Source organism: Parus major, chromosome 1 (genome assembly GCF_001522545.3).
Source record: "Parus major isolate Abel chromosome 1, Parus_major1.1, whole genome shotgun sequence".
Taxonomy (NCBI): domain Eukaryota; kingdom Metazoa; phylum Chordata; class Aves; order Passeriformes; family Paridae; genus Parus; species Parus major.
The window spans coordinates 40157329-40177103 of NC_031768.1; the positions used below are offsets into that span (position 1 = coordinate 40157329).

At 35.2% G+C, this 19775-nt stretch overlaps 1 protein-coding gene across 2 annotated transcripts in view; it reads left to right on the forward strand.

The window, feature by feature from the left end:
- Positions 1 to 19775, forward strand: part of UGGT2 (UDP-glucose glycoprotein glucosyltransferase 2) — an 82623-nt gene that overhangs the window by 5171 nt on the left and 57677 nt on the right. Inside the window, exons 3-9 of one of the 2 annotated variants that reach the window (XM_015627395.3) lie at positions 4077 to 4207; positions 5326 to 5438; positions 9453 to 9627; positions 11559 to 11655; positions 12697 to 12769; positions 14816 to 14916; positions 17842 to 17941. In XM_015627395.3, coding sequence (XP_015482881.1) covers positions 4077 to 4207; positions 5326 to 5438; positions 9453 to 9627; positions 11559 to 11655; positions 12697 to 12769; positions 14816 to 14916; positions 17842 to 17941 — 790 coding nt within the window. The other variant, XM_015627404.3, reaches the window with a different exon arrangement.

Below are 19775 nucleotides of genomic sequence, written 5' to 3' on the forward strand. Positions count from 1 at the left end.
GGGCAGCATCTTGATTATACTGTATCAAAAACAGGAAAAGGTTAGTGATGGGATACACTGTATTAAATTAATGTGAGGTCATCATATAACATAGGCAACCTTGTTTATATCTACTTAGTGTGCAACATATTTTCTGCCAGGCTTCTGAAATACTTGGAAAGGCAGATGATGCTGTTTTGAGATGCAGGTATGTTATAAATAAATGAAAGCTGGAAAAATTTTGTACTAAGACCAGCACTTAGAAAACACTGAAGATGGCATTTTAAACTTCCTGCTGCTTTTATATCCCTAAAGGTTAATTTATGATCACTGGGGGAAAGTGAGTAGCCAGTTCCCTGCTGACTAATTATCACTTGAGTGTTTACTGTCTTCCCAAGTGCTTCAGTTTATATATTGAATTTTCAGCAGCCTCATAAATATATATTAAAACCCAAAACAAAACCAACATACAAACATATTTTCTGTATGGAAGCAATTTTCCCTGAAAAAAATTATAACAGCATATTTCATATAAACAACAATCATGCAAATTATTTCTTGCAGTCTAGAAGACTACACATTATTCACAACTAAATTAAACAAGTATTTTTTATGTGTATATAAACCTTAAAGATTCCAGAGGAATTAGTTTCACAAACATGGCATTTCTATACTATTACTCTATACTAGTAATTTCCTGTGCCTCAGTACTTTGAATTCTCTTGTGGGTTACCAGCATTTATTCAGATTCATTTTGTGCTGTGTGTACATGAGGTCTGAGGCACTGTGCTATAATACTTTCTTATCTTTTGTGATTGCCCTGGTTGTCTCTCTTAATTATTTTTAACTTACCTGTGATAAAAGATAACTACTATAAGTTGTAGATAGTAAATGTCAACAGTTAAATGTGAGTCTGCTTGGCTGGCTGTTCAGTTTTTGCTGTAGTCAGTCAAATCAATTTGGCTACAGGAGTTGAGAGAGTTTTTCAGCAAGCAAATTAAGGCATCTTCAGAGTGAGCTTTTCAGGTTTTGTTGGCTGCTGGGCTGTATTTCTCATGGCTAGGATGAAAGTTCGCTGATGTGAAGCTCATACTTGTGCATTCAGATGTCTGCAGTCTGGAGCTGTATCCTGTTAATGAGGTCTCTTATTTACTTTTAAATTGACTTTGTTAAGGATTTAGTGGTACTATGCTGTCATGCAGCATTTTATAACCAGAAAGATCTGGTTCTTTGTGATTTCCTGTAACATCCTAGGAAACTTACTGTGACTTCTACTCTTTTGGCAATGTTCAAATAAGCTTAGAGGTCAAGTAGTACCAAATTTCAAAGATTCAATATTATGTGAAAATAATTTGCAAACCATAGAACAGGACCACTGTTCTGTTTAACTGAAATTAGCTCAGTTGGTTAGAGCATGGTGCTAATAACACCAAGGTCACAGGTTCAATCCATGTACAGGCTTCTAGAGTCCACTTAAGTTCACTGTAGTGTTGAACTTGAGGGTCCTTGTGGATTCCTTCCATCTCAGAATAGTCTGTGTGTTTCTGTATATGTAATAAACTCTAAAAATTCGTTTTGCATCAGGTAGCTCATATAGAATTTGATATGAGATAATGCATCTTGGTGAAGTTTAAAGTACAGTTGTACTTTAAAGTGAAACCAACAGCGCTAATAAGTAGTAGCAGTGGATGCTTGATTTGATAAATATATCCTTGTCAGTGTTGTACAGTAATTTTTGTAGGCAGACAAAAAAATATATATATATATTTATTTTTTTTTGTATGAGAATCATCATCATCGTAATCATCTTCCAGGAAAAAATGTCAGCTGTTTTAAACACAGCAGTGCAAGCACAGATGAGATTTGTAAGCCAAAAAAAATTAAAGACTAGTGGTAGAAATTATTTAGGCAGTATCTTTGGAATTATGTATTTAATTGCTCTTCATTGTCTTCAATAGGGTCTTATCTGGAGCTGAGTGGAGAGGCAGAAATTTCAGATTTAATTTTATTTTTGTGGAGACAATTTTGAAGAAAATTTGAAAATACAGTTATTGATAAAAAGTTTCCATCTGGAAGGATTTGTTGCGTCCGAATTTTTATATTCACTGTTTTGAATGTGTGAAGCCAAATTTATCTCATTTAGAGCAATGGAGTCATTAAGTTTGGACAAGACCTCCAAGGCTGAGTCCAACCTTTGACTGATTGCCGCTCTGCCAATAAAACCATAGCGCCAAGTGTCACGCCCAGTCACTTCTTGAACACCTCCAAGAATGGTGACTGCATTACCTCCCTGGGTAGCCCATTCTAATTCTTTCAATGAAAGAATTCTTCCTGATGTCCATCCTGCATTACCTCCCCTGGCACAGCTTGAGGCCATTCCCCCTTGTCCTGTTGATACTTGGCAGGGAGAAGAGGCTGACCCCAACCTGGCTACAGCTTCTTTTCAGGTGGTTGCAGAGTGACAAGATCTCCTTTGAGACTCCTTCAGGCTAAACATCCCCAGCTCTCTCATCTGCTCCTCATAGGACTTGTGCTCGAGAGCCTTCACCAGCTTTGTTGCAATTTGGGTTCTGCCAGGGCTATGCGTAGTTGTAGAGAACATAGATAGGTTTTTCATCCATTGAATTTAATGTAAGACTGTAACAACTATATGTCATGGATTAACCCCTTCTGGCAACTAAGTAGCACATGTCCACTCTCTGTCCTCTGCAGTAGGCTGAGGAAGAGCATTAGGAAAAGGCAAAACCTGTGAGTTGAGATGAAAACCAATTAATCATTGAAATAAATTGAAATATAATAATAATAACAACTGAAACAAGAGAGGAATAAAACTTGTCTCAAGTGATGCATGATACAATTGCTCATCACCCACTGACTGATGGCCAGCCTGTCCCCAAGCAGGGATCAACAGCTCCCAGCCAACTCTCCCAGTTTATATACTGAGAGCGGCATTCCACAGCATGGAGTGGCCCTTTGGCCAGTTCAGGTCAGCTTCTCCTGCCCATGCTCCCTCACAGCTTCTTGTGCACCTCGGTGCTGGCAGAGCCTGGGAAATGAAAAGTCCTTGACTCAAGGTAAGCACTGTCTAGCCCCAACTTAAAGCTTCAGTGTGTTACCACATAATTCTCATACCAAATCCAAAACACAGCAGTGTACCAGCTACTGGGAAGAAAATTAACTCTACCCCTGCTGAAACCAGGACATCATATAGTATTCATGGGAAGGACCTTCCTTGAAATGCAGATTGTACACTCTTCAAATGTTAGGGTTTTTTCTAGTGAATTACAGCAAATTCAGCCTTTCTAAATAAGGGGTTTTAAGGAGGAGAAGGCAGAAAGGAGATACTAGAGGCTTTAAGAGCAAAAAAAGATGTTATTTTATTTTTACAACCACAACAACAGGATTGTAAAGAAGAAAATGAGAGGATAGAAGCTGCTTAGTTATGAAAATTGAGTATGCCTCTAGAATGAGAATTGAAGGTTAATTATTTCCAACCAGTGTTCTGTATTATCACTTCTATCATTTCCAGACACCATCCACCTACCTTCTTACTCAGAGTCCTAGTTTTGACCTTGAAAATACAAGATATGTAGGGAAGGAGGAGGCTGCTTCACATGTTATATCCATTCTCGTACTTTTGCTTATCATGTATTTTTAAGGAAGAAATAGAATATGTGAGATTAGCTCAAAGAATGACACCTTTAGAAGATTTTTATTTATGTAAGTTGCATGGTTGAAGTATTTCAAAACTAAATGTGAGGAAATTATTCGTAAAATAATGCTCTATTCAAGACTCTCTATATAGGTTTCTCATGAGACATTATTGCTGAGTGGGTTTTTATATTGCTGAAAAGAATTTCTGTATTAACTTGTGCTATTGACCTCTCTTTTGTTGGTTTTTTTTGTGTGATATTAGGCCTCTGGATTTGTAGGAAAGGAAATAGTTATTAGTGGACAACACTGAAAACTTTAGAATGCCAAGCAGCACTGGTATTAATGCTCGCTTATTATGTAGTGTAGGTATATATGCCATTCATTGTTTAGGGCTAAGTACTAAAAGATTGTCTTTTCTTTTCTTTTTTTCCTCTCTTCAACAGATTCAGAGTATTCCTATGTCAATTTAATCTTGAAGAAAGCAGGACAATTTTTATCCAATTTGCAGATCAATCTATTGAAGTTTGCACTTTCCATACGAGCTTATTCTCCAACTGTTCAGATGTTTCAGCAGGTGAGAGTATTGCCTGATATATTTGGTACGTGATTGAATGTGGTATTTTGGCTAAATAATGTTTGTTACAGTTCAGTAAAATATATACCAGTATTATTTGGAATCAGACATGATAAAGATGATGCTTTTTAAGCTGGTTATATTGACAGGAACAAATATTCATGTTCAATTGTATGGATAGCATTCCTTTCAAGGTAGAATTCTTTTGCAATTTCATTTTTTAAAACTCAGGTTTTGGGGATTTTTGGCATTGCGTCAAATAATCCTGTGGGAATTCAGACATTCCCAGAGTAGGACATTTCTTGTAGCTTCAAGTAATTTGTATTTGTTATTTAGTGGATTTCTCATCTTTCTCATTGTTTTAGTATTTAAAAAGTTGAAAAATTAGAAAAACCTGCTTTGTTAATGAAAAAGTGAGAGGACATAAATCAACTGTGCCTCTAAACCTAAAATTGCTGCTCCTCCTTTTAGCAATGCCACCTTAAGGATAAAGGGAGAAATCTATATTTCTGAAAGGTAATATAAGCTGCAATAAAGTTAGAGGGTTCTGCAGGTATTCTCTGGAGGAATATCATCATCTCAGACTCATGTCTTTTTGTTTTTACCTTTTAGCTGGTGAATCCAGACTCACTGAATGCAGTCACATTATTCCCACTTCAGATTGGAATAGCTGAGTAGAGTTTCTTTAAAAAGGCAGAGGATGGGAGAGAGAATCAAAATTTGGTGTTATTTGTTTGGGATTTATTGGTTTAGAAGACTAATCTTTGAATGTTAACATGATTGCTGATAACAACCAAAATTAAAAATATCTCAGAATACAGGCTGTGATTTCAGCTTGTGGAGGAGATTCTCTCTCTCCTGTTTTTACAGAACATAAATGTACTTTTCATTTTCTGGAGTATGACTGCATTTGATAGACTACATCTCACAAAGGTTATAGGGTCTTAATCTTTTAATGTTTTTCTTTTTTTTTTCTTTTCCCCCCACATATACCCAGTTTTGAATGGGCTTAATTAGAAACATGGCTTAATGGCAGCTGTTGAGTTATTTTAATCAAAGGGATGTGAGTTTAAGTGCAATCAAAGCATTCTGGTTGAGTGTAATTGTTGAAATATTAGATTGCAGCTGATGAACCTCCACCAGAAGGCTGCAGTGCATTTGTGGCTATCCATGGGAAGCACACCTGTAAGACTAAAAGAATAAAAAAGCTGCTAGAGAAGGCTACTAAGAGGTAAATATAATGATCTAGTTTAAGAGGAAAAATAGATTACTAAAGAGCTTAATGTTTTAAAATCATAGACCTTTGTTCCTCTAATCACATGGACAATTTTGTATTTTTCCTTTTTTTTTTTTTTTTTTTTTCTTTTACATGGAATAGTCAAGTGTAAGTTACAGTGTACCATCTAGACAAACTCACAGTTTTGTATGTAAACACAGTACTCTGCTGACAGACCTTTCTCTGTAGTCAGTGTCACTGTGCTTGAGGCTTTCTGGGTTTCAAGGGCTTGGCATAGAAGTAGAAGAAGAGTCTGCCTCAACTGGCACAACCTTTCCTTACCCTGTGCTAGACCTTGCACCTATCAATCCTTTCTGCAGGTTTTGTCCTGTGGTAACTAGCATCAGTCCAGAATTGGAGCTCTGAAGTGAAATGTGTAGAATATCAAAATAACAGTAACAAAGAGATGACAGTTTTATATTTAATCTAATTTTTTAAACAAAAGTATTAATTCGTGTTTTTTCAAGAACTGCATGTAGCATTTTTTATTTTGTTTATTTGCCTCCCCCCACAATGGTCTCCATACCCTCAACCACTTCATGGAGATATGCAGAGCTGAAAGATGATTTAGTAGGGTATATTTTTGGATTTTGCTTTCTGTGAAAAATAAATTGTAGGGAGAAGCCCTGAAAACCTATAAATTTGTCTCTTTGGGGTTGGTTGCTTCTGAAAATAATTTGGTGTTCTACATGTGTGATTTGTGGTGTATTCTAAGTCCATTGATAAAATTACAACCTACTAAATCATTGTCTTTTGTTTATCCAATAGCCAAGGTTTCTGTAAAAACAATTCACTGTCTAGTTTACAATGTCCCATTTTTACCAATTATATTCTTCTAAAAAATGTCTTTTTTTCCCACATAAAAGCCAAAATATACTACATATAATGTAAAGTGCTGTTGAATTCTTGTGGTCATATATTAAAGCATCATGAGACCATAACATTTTGGTGCAACGTCTGAAAATAGTAAACTTTAATTATTTTTAAAATAAATGTATTATTTTTTAAAGCAATTAACTGTATTCAGCACATTCTTCTTTCTGGAGATATTATTCCCAAACGTACAAAATTCTGAAAAATCACAGTAGTAAACGATCAAATCCTGAATTATTCAGAATTGAGAGACTTAGACTGTAGAAATCATTAAGAACTTGCAACAAAACTGTAGTTTCTTTTATTTGATTGGTCTTCTATTTTCAGTAGCTTTGCAGTCAATCACATCACACCATTCAGAGTTGCAGGGACAAAATATTGATAAATTTTCCCTCCTTCTCAACATCCCAAAACTAATTGTGTCACTCAACTACTTAGAGTACTTGGAGCTAGACTCTGAGAAAAACATGTTTACATTCACATGTTCAGGTAATCGTTCCCTCTGTTAGTGCCATTTGTACTCTGGGTAGCAGATGCTTCACCTATGCTGGTGATATTTAGGCTAGGTGATAATGATAGGGCTGTGCTCCTGTTCCTTTTTTTTTTTCTTCCAGGTAAACAAATGATATAAAGGACAGTGTGCCATGTCACAGCTGGTTGCTCTGAACCAGTCATTCTTTCTGTCTTTTCATATTTTTGATTTATTCATTCTTTTTTTAGTTCAAACTATTTTCCTTTGTGTTCCATTCTGTGTTCTGTCGTGACTCTTCCAGTTCACCCAGGCCAATTTAAGCTCTGCTTTCAGTTGTTCACTATATTTGGATGAGGATGCTAGAAATGTCCTGATTTTAGGGACTGTTAATTTCAAATCTCACCAGAAGAGAAAGAAGAGGCTGCAGCATTCTTTTTGTGTGGATTCCTCATCTCAACCCAGCATCAGGCTCTTTGGACTAAGGAGAGCCCAGATAACTGCATATCAAGGTTAAGGCTTTGCTTCATTCAGTCCTTTATGCAACAGTGACTGTGATTATGTCTTTTACACTTTCAGCCATGGACTGTGTGGCTCTAATTTGAAGTATTTTGTGTGGAGGTGCAATGGCTCCAGAACTCAAGGGCTCTGGCCATGTCAAAGAACACATGGTTAAATGATTGGGATTGCTATCTTGCTAACTGTCCAAAACACAGCACTAAGGTTTCTGGGGCTGTCACTGTGAGGAGGAGCATTAATTGGAGTCACATTTTGCTCAAAGCAATCAGTGCCTTAGATTTGTCAGTACTTATTTGCTGTCTTCTATAACACTGTTTCTTCACCCTATCCTGGGTTCTATCTAGACAAGCATATAGTTGCCTGTACTACCCTAGAAACTGATTAGCAAGTGCTGAACTCCACATCTGTGTAATTTTTTTATCTTTTTCTTTCTGTCTGCCCAGCTGTTCTTCCTTGTCTTTCAGGCAGCCTTCTTATGAGCATCTCTTACAGCAGGAAATTAATTACCTTTCAGTTTTAAGAGGAGGAGAATCAATTCCTTGCCACTACTATTCAGTGTTGAAGAGAAACAAAGAACAGAGGCTTATCTTGGATTTACAAGAGCTGAACACTTAAATTCTCAACCCAAGGTCATTAGCGGAGCTCTATGCAGTGTTGTTTCATTGCAGCACTTAATATTTTCATGAAACATGTGCACTGTGATTTGAGACTGTCACTATTCAAGTCATGGCAGTACTCAGTAACCATCTTAGTTGACTGGTTGAAGTAGAGTGGATAAAGTTAGTTAGGAAAAGAGAAGCTCCCTTAGTTGAGGTTTTCCACTCTCTCCATGACAGTGGCAGATTTTGTCTCTCTGGTTGTGAGAAGGAAGTTGCACAAGTCACATCCCAGATGCTTTCATTGGGGCAAATCTGGATCAGTTCTTCCACAGAGCTTACTCATTCAAGAGTTGTTTCAGACTCCTGGATCTCACCTATTTGATCTGCCTTGTCCTGAGATAGCAGTGGGATAGCTTGCCTGGTATTTCTGTGACACCCAACTACCTCCACCCAAGTTAATTCTCAAACAGGGCCTCTCCTTTTATTTCTGCCTTACAAGTGAGGTCCTTGATTGCATACCTACCAAAGTTATATAGAAAATTGATGTTAAAACCCTGAGTAACCTCATACAAATTGCTTCTGCTTGAAGTGAGGGTTTGCAGGACATTACCTACAAAGGTTACCTTTGCAGTGTAAATTTTTCTATGTTTTTTTACACTGATGATTTTCCAAAGATCTGCATCACAGAAACTGTGGTTTTCTGCTCACAGTTTTCCAGTATGGCTCTTCCATGAGTGTCTACCACACACAGTTCTGTACTGTGCATTGAATTAGAGCTTCCTAACTTGTCTTGGGAACGCTTGAAGACAGTTTACTGCTGTTTTCATGGTCAGTGCAAAGGCAACTTTGAAAAAGTGTGCTCATCAATAATTAGTACCTTGAGTGTATTACTCAATCATATCCTCTGTTTCTTCTCCATCTTTCCCAGGTTTTATTCAAAATATGTTTTTAGTAATCAAAGAAATCATTGCAGCGTAACTTTTCTAGTCCTGGTTTTCAATTACGAGTGTAGGTAGGCAGTCAAAATTTGCAAAATTAGCTAAATTAACAGGGCCTATGGTTTCAAAATAGTATAACCTCAGTTAGTTTCCAGGTGTGGTCACAGCTTCCGCAAACTTTACGGAATCTCCCTCTGCTACTCTGTTGCTCACTGATTGCTCTGTGCATCTGTAATAGATGTATCATTCAAATTAAAAGCTTCAGGCTGTTACTGATGCACAAAATATCCAAGTGCTCTGCTTTTCATATGTTTTGTGTAGTGATTTGATAAAATATATTTCAATTATTTATAGTTGATGCTGATTTTTCAGTTTCTTATACTTTAATATGTGAATTTGTTGTTCTGGGTTTGTGAACAATCATGATTATTTTGTGATGATTTTAACATGGCTTGTATACTTCTAGCATATAAACATTTCCTAGGCTTTTCAATTATGAAGTAGATAAACTGCTACTGTTTTAATTAATTTTCTGACTTTATAATATCACAACTATTTGTTTTAAAACCAGACCCAGGCCATATCTTTTTAAAGGGGACCATAAATTCCCAGCTCTCAAAGAGGATGGCCCAGTGGTTATTCTGTATGCAGAAATAGGTACAAAAGGCTTTGTCAAATTCCACAAGATTTTATCTGAGATGGCGAAAAAGGAGGAAATTGTTTATGTTCTCCGGCATTATGTTCAGGTATGCAATTCAAATCAACGTTGTTTCAGTAAACTGTTAGTATTCTGTTTTTGCTTTGCTTACTTTTTGACAAAACACATTTTCTACATTTATTTTGCATTTGCACAATACATTTGCTAATATTAAAACTCTCTAGGTAAATAATTCACCAAATGCAAACTATGAAGCCAGGAAAATGTGGTAATGTTACCAATTCTGCATGCAAGCACTGATTGCATCACTAATCTTGAAATCCCTCTGTTTTGGTTATATGTCTGAGTTTGTACAGTGTACAAGGATTTCGGTGAATCTTGGTGCAGCAGACTGAACATATTAGTAACTAGAATTAGAAAAATGGAAAATAGAGAAGAGAATCAAATTGAGAAATTACCACTTATATTTTTACATATTCTCCATGTAATCTCATATTCACTGAGATACAGCAGCATGGGTTATCACAGCCAGCAGCATTGACCAGTTTTAAAATGTTTGTGTTCCATAGTGTCACTATTTGAAACATAATGCTTCTGAATTCTTTTCTTAACTTACTCTTCTCCCCAAAACAAAACAAGAAAAATACCAGTACATGGAGCTGTATTTTCCCCAGTTTTGATTATTGGGAGGCTTTTGTGATTTATATTCACAGTACAACTCTTAAATAGTGTGACTAATCTGATGGAGTGAGAGGTTGCTGTGTTTTATGTAGACCAGGCATATCAGGGAGAAGAGATACGTAGTTTGCCGATGACTTTGAGTTGTTTGCTCACATTAATGGAATAGAGAATTTCAGGAAACCAGTCTTGAATTCAAAGTTCTGTGGGGTATAGTTTTTTATTGAACTTTGTTCTTTTATGCTTTTATTTCAATTAAATGCCTCCTTGCATATTAAATGTGTCATTGCTTTGCCTAGCTTATGCCTCATGTTCTCCCCAAATGCATGTTGTCTTCTTGCCTGCACTTCTCTCTTCAGACCTTTCTTCCCTTTATTTCATTGCTCACAACCTCCATTTTTATTCTTTGGTACACACTGGGATGGATTCTCCCTCCTCTTTTACATTAAATGCCAGAAGAGGGAGCATTGAGAACAGAAGAGGTAGGTCTTTCTGCTGTCTCTTTCTTTTTTTAACCAGTATCACTGAGACTACTTACAGGGTGCTCTCTGCTCCCTCTACCTTGAGTTTTGCTTAGAGGATGGACAGAGAAGCCTCCCAGTTCTACTGGGTCTTCACTTGTGGCCTGGAGGATTCTCAGTACAGAATGGTTCTTAGAAATTGCAAGCTAAAGCTTAAAGGCTTTCAAGAAATTGCTGCTGTGCATGTGCAAATTGCATTTTGGAAAGGGGATTTTCATACATTTGAGGCAAATTAGGACATATATTCAGAAATAAGTATGCTTTGCGTAATTACAGTATTGAATGTCAAACTTCCACTCCGAAGTTAGAAGTGGCTGTTATTTGTTTTTAGTAAGTGGCAACCTGGTTTTAGCAGTGATCCTTTAATATATTTTATTAATACTCCTTGCAGAAAATGATTAATTGTCTTAGCAAAAATTTAAAAAGAATGTCTGATGCAAAACCAGAAATTTTCCTCGTAACACCCTGTAAGTCTGCCAACATTATGAAGAAATTAGTATCAGTTTAAAATGTGAGTCGTGAGGGATCAATAATTGTGTAGGGTGCTATGCTCTGCCTTTTTTAGTCTCTCTTCTAGTATTGTGTGAAGACTGCCTTTGACCAGCCTTTCTGTGGTTTGCAGGAGATAAAAGGAAATTCTTTTACATGCCTTCTCAGTAGACTGTCAATATGCCTTGCACTTTGAGTTGAAAGACAAATTTAAGTAATGACTTAAAAGTCATAACATTTTAAAGTTACAATATTAGATATTGCTAATCTCTTTTAAAGACATTTTTTAAGTTATGTTTTTTCCTTGTGTTAAAATAATATCATCAAACAGAAACCAAATTCCAGGAAAATGTATTTATCTGGATATGGCGTGGAACTTGCAATAAAGAGTACAGAATATAAAGCAGTAGATGACACACAGGTTAAAGGTATGTACGTTTTTTTAATTAATTTGGTATCTTGTTGGAGGTACTAGTGAAATGCATTAAAATCTTCTGTTTGTGCAATATTCACAATTAATTAATGTTTTCAAGGTTATACTTAATTTCTGACTACAGGAGGAAATCTCAGATAATAGGAACTAACAAATCAAAATAGATGAGAACATTCATAAAGATCTGTGCTTAGAGTTCAGTCAATTTTGTAAGCTCTAATTGCTGCTTTCTGTGGCTCTTCAAAACACCATCTGGTCTTCTTCCTTTCAGTAATTTTAAGATTGTTTACCTTTGTACTTCAGTTACCTTATGATTGTTGGCATCTCTGAAATACTAATGGCTACAGTATCTACACATTAGTTTTTCAGAGCTGAGGAGGTTTTTTCTCTGAATTTCTGTGGAAATACTTTTACCATCTTCTGTAGGAAAGATGTGATATACCACAGAATTTGGAGCAGTGCATGTCACAATGTATTGAAATAAGACATTTACTGCAGAAAGTAGTAACTACAGCATGGTGACACAGAGAAATTACCTTGCAGGGACATTCACAAGATAAAAGGAAAGTTAAGTCTCTTTGGTAAGACTAGGGTTTAATGACCTTTGAGTCATGTCAGAAAATAGTTTAGTTTTTTGAAGGGGAAGAAACTGTTCTCTGGCTTACATCAAATACTACCTTAAAGTGCTTTAAGGTCATCAGGCTTTTCAAGTGTGAATTTGGTAGTAGTTGACTGATAAGTTATACCTTATCACTTAATCAAAGTGAGAAATGTCTGTTTTGGGAAGTAAACTGTTAAACCACACCTATTTGATTTTATATGAAAATTGTTACCACTAAATGAATGATACTAAAAAAATATTTTTTATGTTGCAAATTTCTGTAGAGTAATTACTTTTGATGTCAAAATATGTAAGTATGAATTTAATTAAAATTATATATGGGAATGCCAACTTTGTGATTGTATGTTTCTATTAAATTTTATAATTCTTAAAAACTTTCTTGGCTTATATTGTCTTCATGTGTTATGTGTTCAGGAGCAAAGGAGACAAAAGAAGAGGAAGATGAGGAGGAAAGTGATGTCCAAGGATTTCTCTTTGGTAAATTAAAGTGAGTTGATTTAAGTTTAATTAAACTTTTATGTTTGTTTCTGGAACCTCAACCAGCTGGGGTTTTTTTCATAGAAGACCCGAGATTTATGTTGGAAATTACTTTATTTGGTGGAAATTATGATTTGTTTTTTTTAAATGTCTTGAGAGCATAAAAATGCAATGATTGTTTATTCTGTTAATTTCAATGTATTGCTTCTAGTTTTCTTATTATCTTAGAATGTATACAGTAAACTTTTTAAATTAAAAATATCTGCCTGGGTAACACTCACAAAAACTTAGAACATTGTGATTTCCTATCTGTTAGATAATTAGAATCAAAATGTTGGTTTTCAGAATGTAAGAGTAGCGCAAGAAATCCAAACTCATGTGATGTATCTCCATAAGGTGTTTTTAAGAAGGATAGTAATGGATTTCATAGAGTTAAGGAGTGATATTTCTAGGAAAATGGGCTTATTATAGATACCATCTCATTTTGGCATTTGTGAATTTGTGTTCTTTTCCATCAGGAACTCTTATCTCCAAGCTGTGATCTGTTAAATGAAATTGAATGTTACCCTACTGAGCACTTCTTCCAGTCCTCAGTTGCTGGATTCATTTTGTGATTTCAGTCATGCAAAGTGCTTCCTTTTTCCTGTAGCAGATTCATGTAGTGGATCATAATTTTTTTTCTTCAGCAAAAACCTTTGGGATTGTGGGTCTTTTCTAGATGTCATTCTCTCATTATTTAAAACAAAAAGTAAACATGTCTCTAGATATTGTCACTAAACTGTAAATCTCAGAGTTCAGAGCTGCTAATTCTGTCTAAATTCGTGAGGGCCTATCCCTCCTTTCCTGCCTCTGTGTTCTTAAACACATTGAGGTAGAAGTACACTCAGATCTTGAGGTTTCCCTGTTGTTTCACCTATGTGTTTGAGATTCTGTACAGCAGGTAATACCAAATGCTTATGCCATATCTTTAGCTGAGCTTTTTTTCTTGTATTTTGCTAGGTTTATCTATACTTAGCCTCTTGGTTCTCCACTGTGAGTGATTTGTGAAGCTGACAGATAATTCTGTCTTTTTGACATTGTTTCTAGATTAATTTGTTTTTTCTCCTTTTAATAAGGGAGGTAAAATAGATGTTTCAGTAGTCTGTAAATTGTCCCTCTGTTACAGCCAAGTCAAAAGTTTTCCTTTTCTCAGCTATGAAGTAGTTATGAATGTAAGCAGAAGACATAAAATGTGTAGAAATTTAATGGAGTTTGTGGGTTTTTTTCAAGGATGTCTCATAGCAGGCTGAATATTTGCCTTCAAAACTTTTTTACCTACCTATTATGTTTTCAAAACAAATAGCTAAACTTTTGTGTACAATGTTCTTTAGGTCTGACAGATGATCTGTGTGCTCAGTAGATTGAGTGCTTTCAATTTATAAAACATGTTCTCAATTGAGGCTTTGTCTTGCCTATACCTCTTGTAGTTAATGCCACAAAGAGTGCATTCAATTTCAGTCAATATATGGTACAGTTTATGTATAGTTAGGTGTACATAATCCTATTGTAAGCTAAATAAACAGTTATTTTATGGTGTGTTAATACTGTCCAATCTTTGCCTTAATTTATTCCATCTGAATTTATGTGGCAAGTTTTGAGACAGATCACTACAAAATAAGTGAATTCTTGGTATTTAGTAAGAATTTCCTTATGGATAGAGTTGTTGAGCCCTGGAACAGGCTGGCCAGGAAAGTGATTGAGTTGCTATGCCTGGGTAGATGTGGCACTCAGGGACATGGTTTAGTGTGGACTTCACACTGCTGGCCCAATGGTTGGACTTAAGGATCTAAAAGGTCCTTTATGACCCAAATGATTCTGTGAGTCTCTTTAAGTGGTGTGTAGCCCTCAGAAATCACCTTTTCTCACCAAAAATCCGTGTTTTTTTTTCAAGAATGAATTAAGTTCATTCTTGGTTGTTATCCTAGGAATACAATATTAGCTGGAGCAGTACTGTAGATAAAAGCAAACATTGATGGATGTAATTGATTCTTTTTTGTAATAAAATGTTTTATTGTAGACGGATGCATCCTGATCTGAAGAGCAATCTGCTAGAGTTTAAAAACCATCTAATTGAAACTGCTAACAACATGGAACCACTGAAGGTTTGGGAGATGCAGGGTATGTATTGCATTTTTTTTAAATTAACACAATGCTCCATTTAATATTCCTTTGTTATTTTAATGTATTGACAATATGACAAAAGGTTTTTTAAAAGGAGACATAATTTCATAAAAAGGCCATTATATACCACAGGTATTTAAAAGGCATGTGCTGATACCTTGTATTGTATGCTAGAAATTAAGGCAACATTGAAGTAATTTTATAAGAGAGATATATTGCCTGTTTTTCTGTCGGATGTGTCATCTCAGGTATTAAAACTTGTTTTAGACATTTTTTAGAGGTCAAGAAAAAGATATAATTTTGACATGACTGCTAGGTTGGGATGAAATACATGTTAGGACAGCTTGTTTCCTTTAATTTATAAATTTTATCAGTGTACTGGAGTTCACATTGATGTATTTTTTATATATAAGTGGAAGAACATGCTTTTAAAAGCTTTCATGTAGAAAGGGAAAACAAATATGTTGATTGCTAAAGCTTGTGTGCTGATGATGTGCAGGACATTCTCTAGCTTGACTGAAATTGTAAACAGCCATAAAGTATAAATCTCTCAGAAAGTGTGATAACATTTAAGTTCCCCCTTACATTCTTCAGCTTTAGAGGACAACCTGGTCAAAATTAGTTTGCCTATATATTGGTGCAGAGAAGGAGACTGAGCAATCACCTGAGCTTCAGTTTCCTTTGGGACTGTGCTGTTACAGAACTTGCTAGCAGTGTCTGGTCTGATACTAGCTGTGTGGGATAACTGTAGTTCACTTGCAGTCTTTTATCAATGAAGTTCAACTGCAGGATTTACCTTCGTTCAAAATTAAAACCAATTGAAAAATATTGCTTTAAAGTTCTCTTTAAAGAGAATTCTACTTTGGAAAAAAATAGAAAAGAAAATAGTGAGTTTGACTATTTTTCTTTTTTGTGTGTGATTGAATGCCACTTGGCTGATATTAAAGCTGAAGCAGCCAAGAAACTTCAATACCTTTAATGTCTCCCTTCAAAAGACAGTACAAGGTCTCTGTTTAGTGGTGGTCTTTTCTGTGGTGTTATGGCTGTATATATGAAAAAGGAAACTGATGCTGCTCCCCAAGAAGCCAGTTCTTAGTGTAGAAAGTAGTTAAGTGTTGGGATGCTGTTAATTTATGTCAGGAAGACGTAGTGGCTTATGGTTCAGGATCTTCATTCTTCAGCCCCCACATTTTTTGGTGCAGTTGTTTTTATACCCTTACTGCTGACATGACAGGGTGCTTTCTTTAGTTCATTCTTAATGACTAATTATAGTGGCTGAATTAATGGCTCAGCTTCTCTCTGATTTCCTTTAATTAGCTTCGAAGTAAAAATCTAACTAAATTTAAGCAAAACTACTTCAGCTATAGGGCATACTTCTATTTATAAATGAACCTAAACACCATTCAAGAGTTGTCTTTCAAGAGCTTTTATATTTTAGGTAAGTAATTAATAAGTACTTTCTCCTCAAGGTGCCTTACACTGTGCTCTCAGCTGTGTTAGGGTGCTGCAAGGGGAGGTCTGTATTTGACAGCCCTGACCAGAGAGAACCAAGGAAGTAAAATATGTCATTTGGCCTCAGCAGTATTTGAATAGTTGTATCCTAACTGTTCAGCATAAAATGGAAATTATTAACAATTTATGAAGGGTTTTAAGTGTATGACCCAAGTTCACAGCTTCCTCACTTTCTGTAGTAACAGCAGCAACTGGGTGTTGTTGCTTCAGCTGATCACAACTTCTGCACCTATTGAAAGGGTTCTGAAACCTAATTTAAGAGAGATTGATTTTGTTAAAAAAAAGTATTAATAAATAGAAGTTAACATTCTATCTCTCACTCACCAATTTTTTTCAGCCAAGAAGTACCTTATCAGGCCAAACTAGGAATGTCTTATGCACTTCGATTCAGCCTTCATATTTTTTAATTCCTACTTGCTTCAAGAAGATGGTGCAAACTTTTACTAGGCAACATCCTCTATGACTTTCTGCCCAGTGTTTTTTACTGTATGTGTCATCAGCTTTCCTCAAACCGAATAACCTGAGGTTATTTTCAGGTTTTGCTTAAACATCTTAACTAGGAGATTATGAGGAAAACCATCACTGCATGAATTAGCTATGTAGATGTGTACAAGGTGCATGGAAGCATCTAGTATAGTACTGTTTTACCTCATTGGTACTAAAATTGGATTTGTCCTAGTCTTACATGTCAAAATTTGTCATGTTCAAGATAGACTCCAGAGATAGTTAACTGAATTTCATTATTATTTTTTCGGTGGATAGACAGATTAATTTTAAGTTGTCCCATTATCTGAAAATTTACTTAGTTTGGAAAACAAATCCCTTTCAAAATGTGCTAGGTGTTTATGAGAACTGAAATTTTACAGTAGTTTGACTTTCCATTCATGAGTCACCATTTTCTCTGTGAATTTGCAGCTCCTTTTAAAAATGGTAAAATTCACATGCTCAATCCAGCTTTCTACATTAAATATATCTGTTATCTGAAAAACTTGTCAAATCCTGGATCTGGGAAGGTCTTGCTCTTTCTGCAGTTATTGGGTATCTGTGGATTGGTGTCTAGGTTTTAGTGTGGTACTACCCTTTTGATGATGGCTTAATACCTCGTGGTGAATGGGTTTTTCAGAGTGTTTCTGTAAATTTAGAAATTACATATATAATGTGTATGTTCAAGATAGTCAAGCAGAATTCTGTAGAAAAGCCTGAATTTAGTATTTCCAAATTTCATGTGACCAGTTTTTCAACTTTAATAATGTAACTTTCATAACTGCTGAATCAATGACTGAAACATAAAATATGTAAATAGTGAGACTGTGTATATGAAACAGTTTTCTGACTATAGGCAGTAATGATTGAGTGGTATTTACAGTGATTTTTTTTTTTTTTAAATTTATTTTCCTCCTCCCACCCTAGATCTTAGTTTTCAAGCAGCTACTCGAATTATGTCTACCCCTGTTTATGATGCCTTAAAGGTAATGAAGGACATTGCTCAGAACTTCCCAATAAGAGCCAGGTAAGATATTTAAGCTTTTTTTTTTCTTCAAATGATATTTTTATGTTTTCATTTGACTGTAATGACAGTAATACAGATTTATATCCAAATCCTGCAGTCAGATATTCATGTTTGACAACTAGCTAGATGGATTCCAGGCAATTTCATTGAGTAGAAGATAGCTCCAGGGAGAGCTCATCATCACTCTCTTAAATGTTTCCTGTCTGATGCAGGAGATGCCATGAGCTCATGCTAATTTCAGGCACTTAGTCCTCATAGATTTTACTGGACTGATATTTTCCTAGGTGAAAACTTTTGTTGAATTAGTAGCAGAACTAGTCACAGTGGAAAGAGGCAAAATACTATTAATAAATTTTGTGGGGATCCACACACATTAGTTCTAAGTACAACACTGCTGCTGAAATTGGGCCCCGGCCCAATGTATGGTAATGTTCTTACTGGGGAAGATCTTTCTTCCATAACAGATTACTTAATAGAAGATCCAGATGAATAGTAAATAAAAGGACATGTCCTGATTGTAGCTGTCCTAATATGAAAAATTGTTCTTCCTGTAAGCCAGTAGTATTGTAATTGAGAAATGCTTTACTTCATAAGTTCTCCATGTAATCCTATCAGCAATATTTGCTTGAATTACTGAATTAAATGTGATACTAAATAGGGTTCTTAACTCAGCGTGCTTTCACATTTTGCCACTCTTGTTTAATTATCACAGTATTTCATTGTCACCCCGATTGTCTGTTAGAGAAAATCTACACCATAGTGGAAAAACTACCATTCTAACATCTAGTATCAAGGAAGCAATATGCCTTTTATAATGCTTGAAGAATAATTATTATTAAATAGTATGGTATAAGTTATCACTTGGATTAGCAATCAGAAAATTCAGCTTTCCAGTAGGAGATAGTGGAAGCATACTTAATGTCAAACTTCAAGTCCAGTTCTGTTCTTTAAATGACAGGAAAAAGTAATTTTGAAGTGTGCCAGGTGACATTTAAATTATTGCTTTTACAAGTCATTAGTTTCATTCCACTCCAACTCCCTTCGTGTATTTGTGGCATTAGCTCAATTTACCTACTCTTCAAATATTTTCTGGGTAAAAGTATAAAATGACTTTAAAATTACTAAAAGGGGAATAATGGTTTCTGTCTTGCATGATTTATCATAACGTGCCAATCTAGTATGTTATTTGTAACATGAGCGATGACAAATATTTAAATAATTTAAAGTTAGTAGGTCTGCATTGACAACTTAAATCAAAGAGGCATCATATAAAGGTAGTGCACAGAATATATTTCATTAATAGTCTAATCATGCTAAACTCAAGTCAAAAATACTAATTTGGAAAAAAATAGAATAAATAGGAAATAAAGACATTGCTTAATCACTTTATAGAAATAGCTGATCGCTATGATAATAGTTCTTTTAAACTGTGTAAGTTTCAGACAGGTTTTATATGAAAACAGCCATTTTTTATTTCACAAAATTTGGTTTTAAAAGGTTGTATACAAGTTTTAGAACTATAGTTATGAAAATAAAATACTGCATGTTCTTTAAAAATGGGGTTCCTTAGACCATAAAAAAACCAAACAACTAATATACCATTCCTCTGAAATTTTCTTTCACTTTCTAATTTACCATCTCTATTTTTCTGTCTCAGTATTTCCAGTTGAAAAGGCTAGTTTGAGGTAGATTTTACAAAATGTCATCAGATGTAGACAGTGTACCAGCCGATATATGTCATGGCAACATTTTGATAATTCATTTTATGAGGTACTTTCCATCTTGGAGTATACTTTTCATATTATTGTATTCTTAAAGAGCAGATAATTAAGTA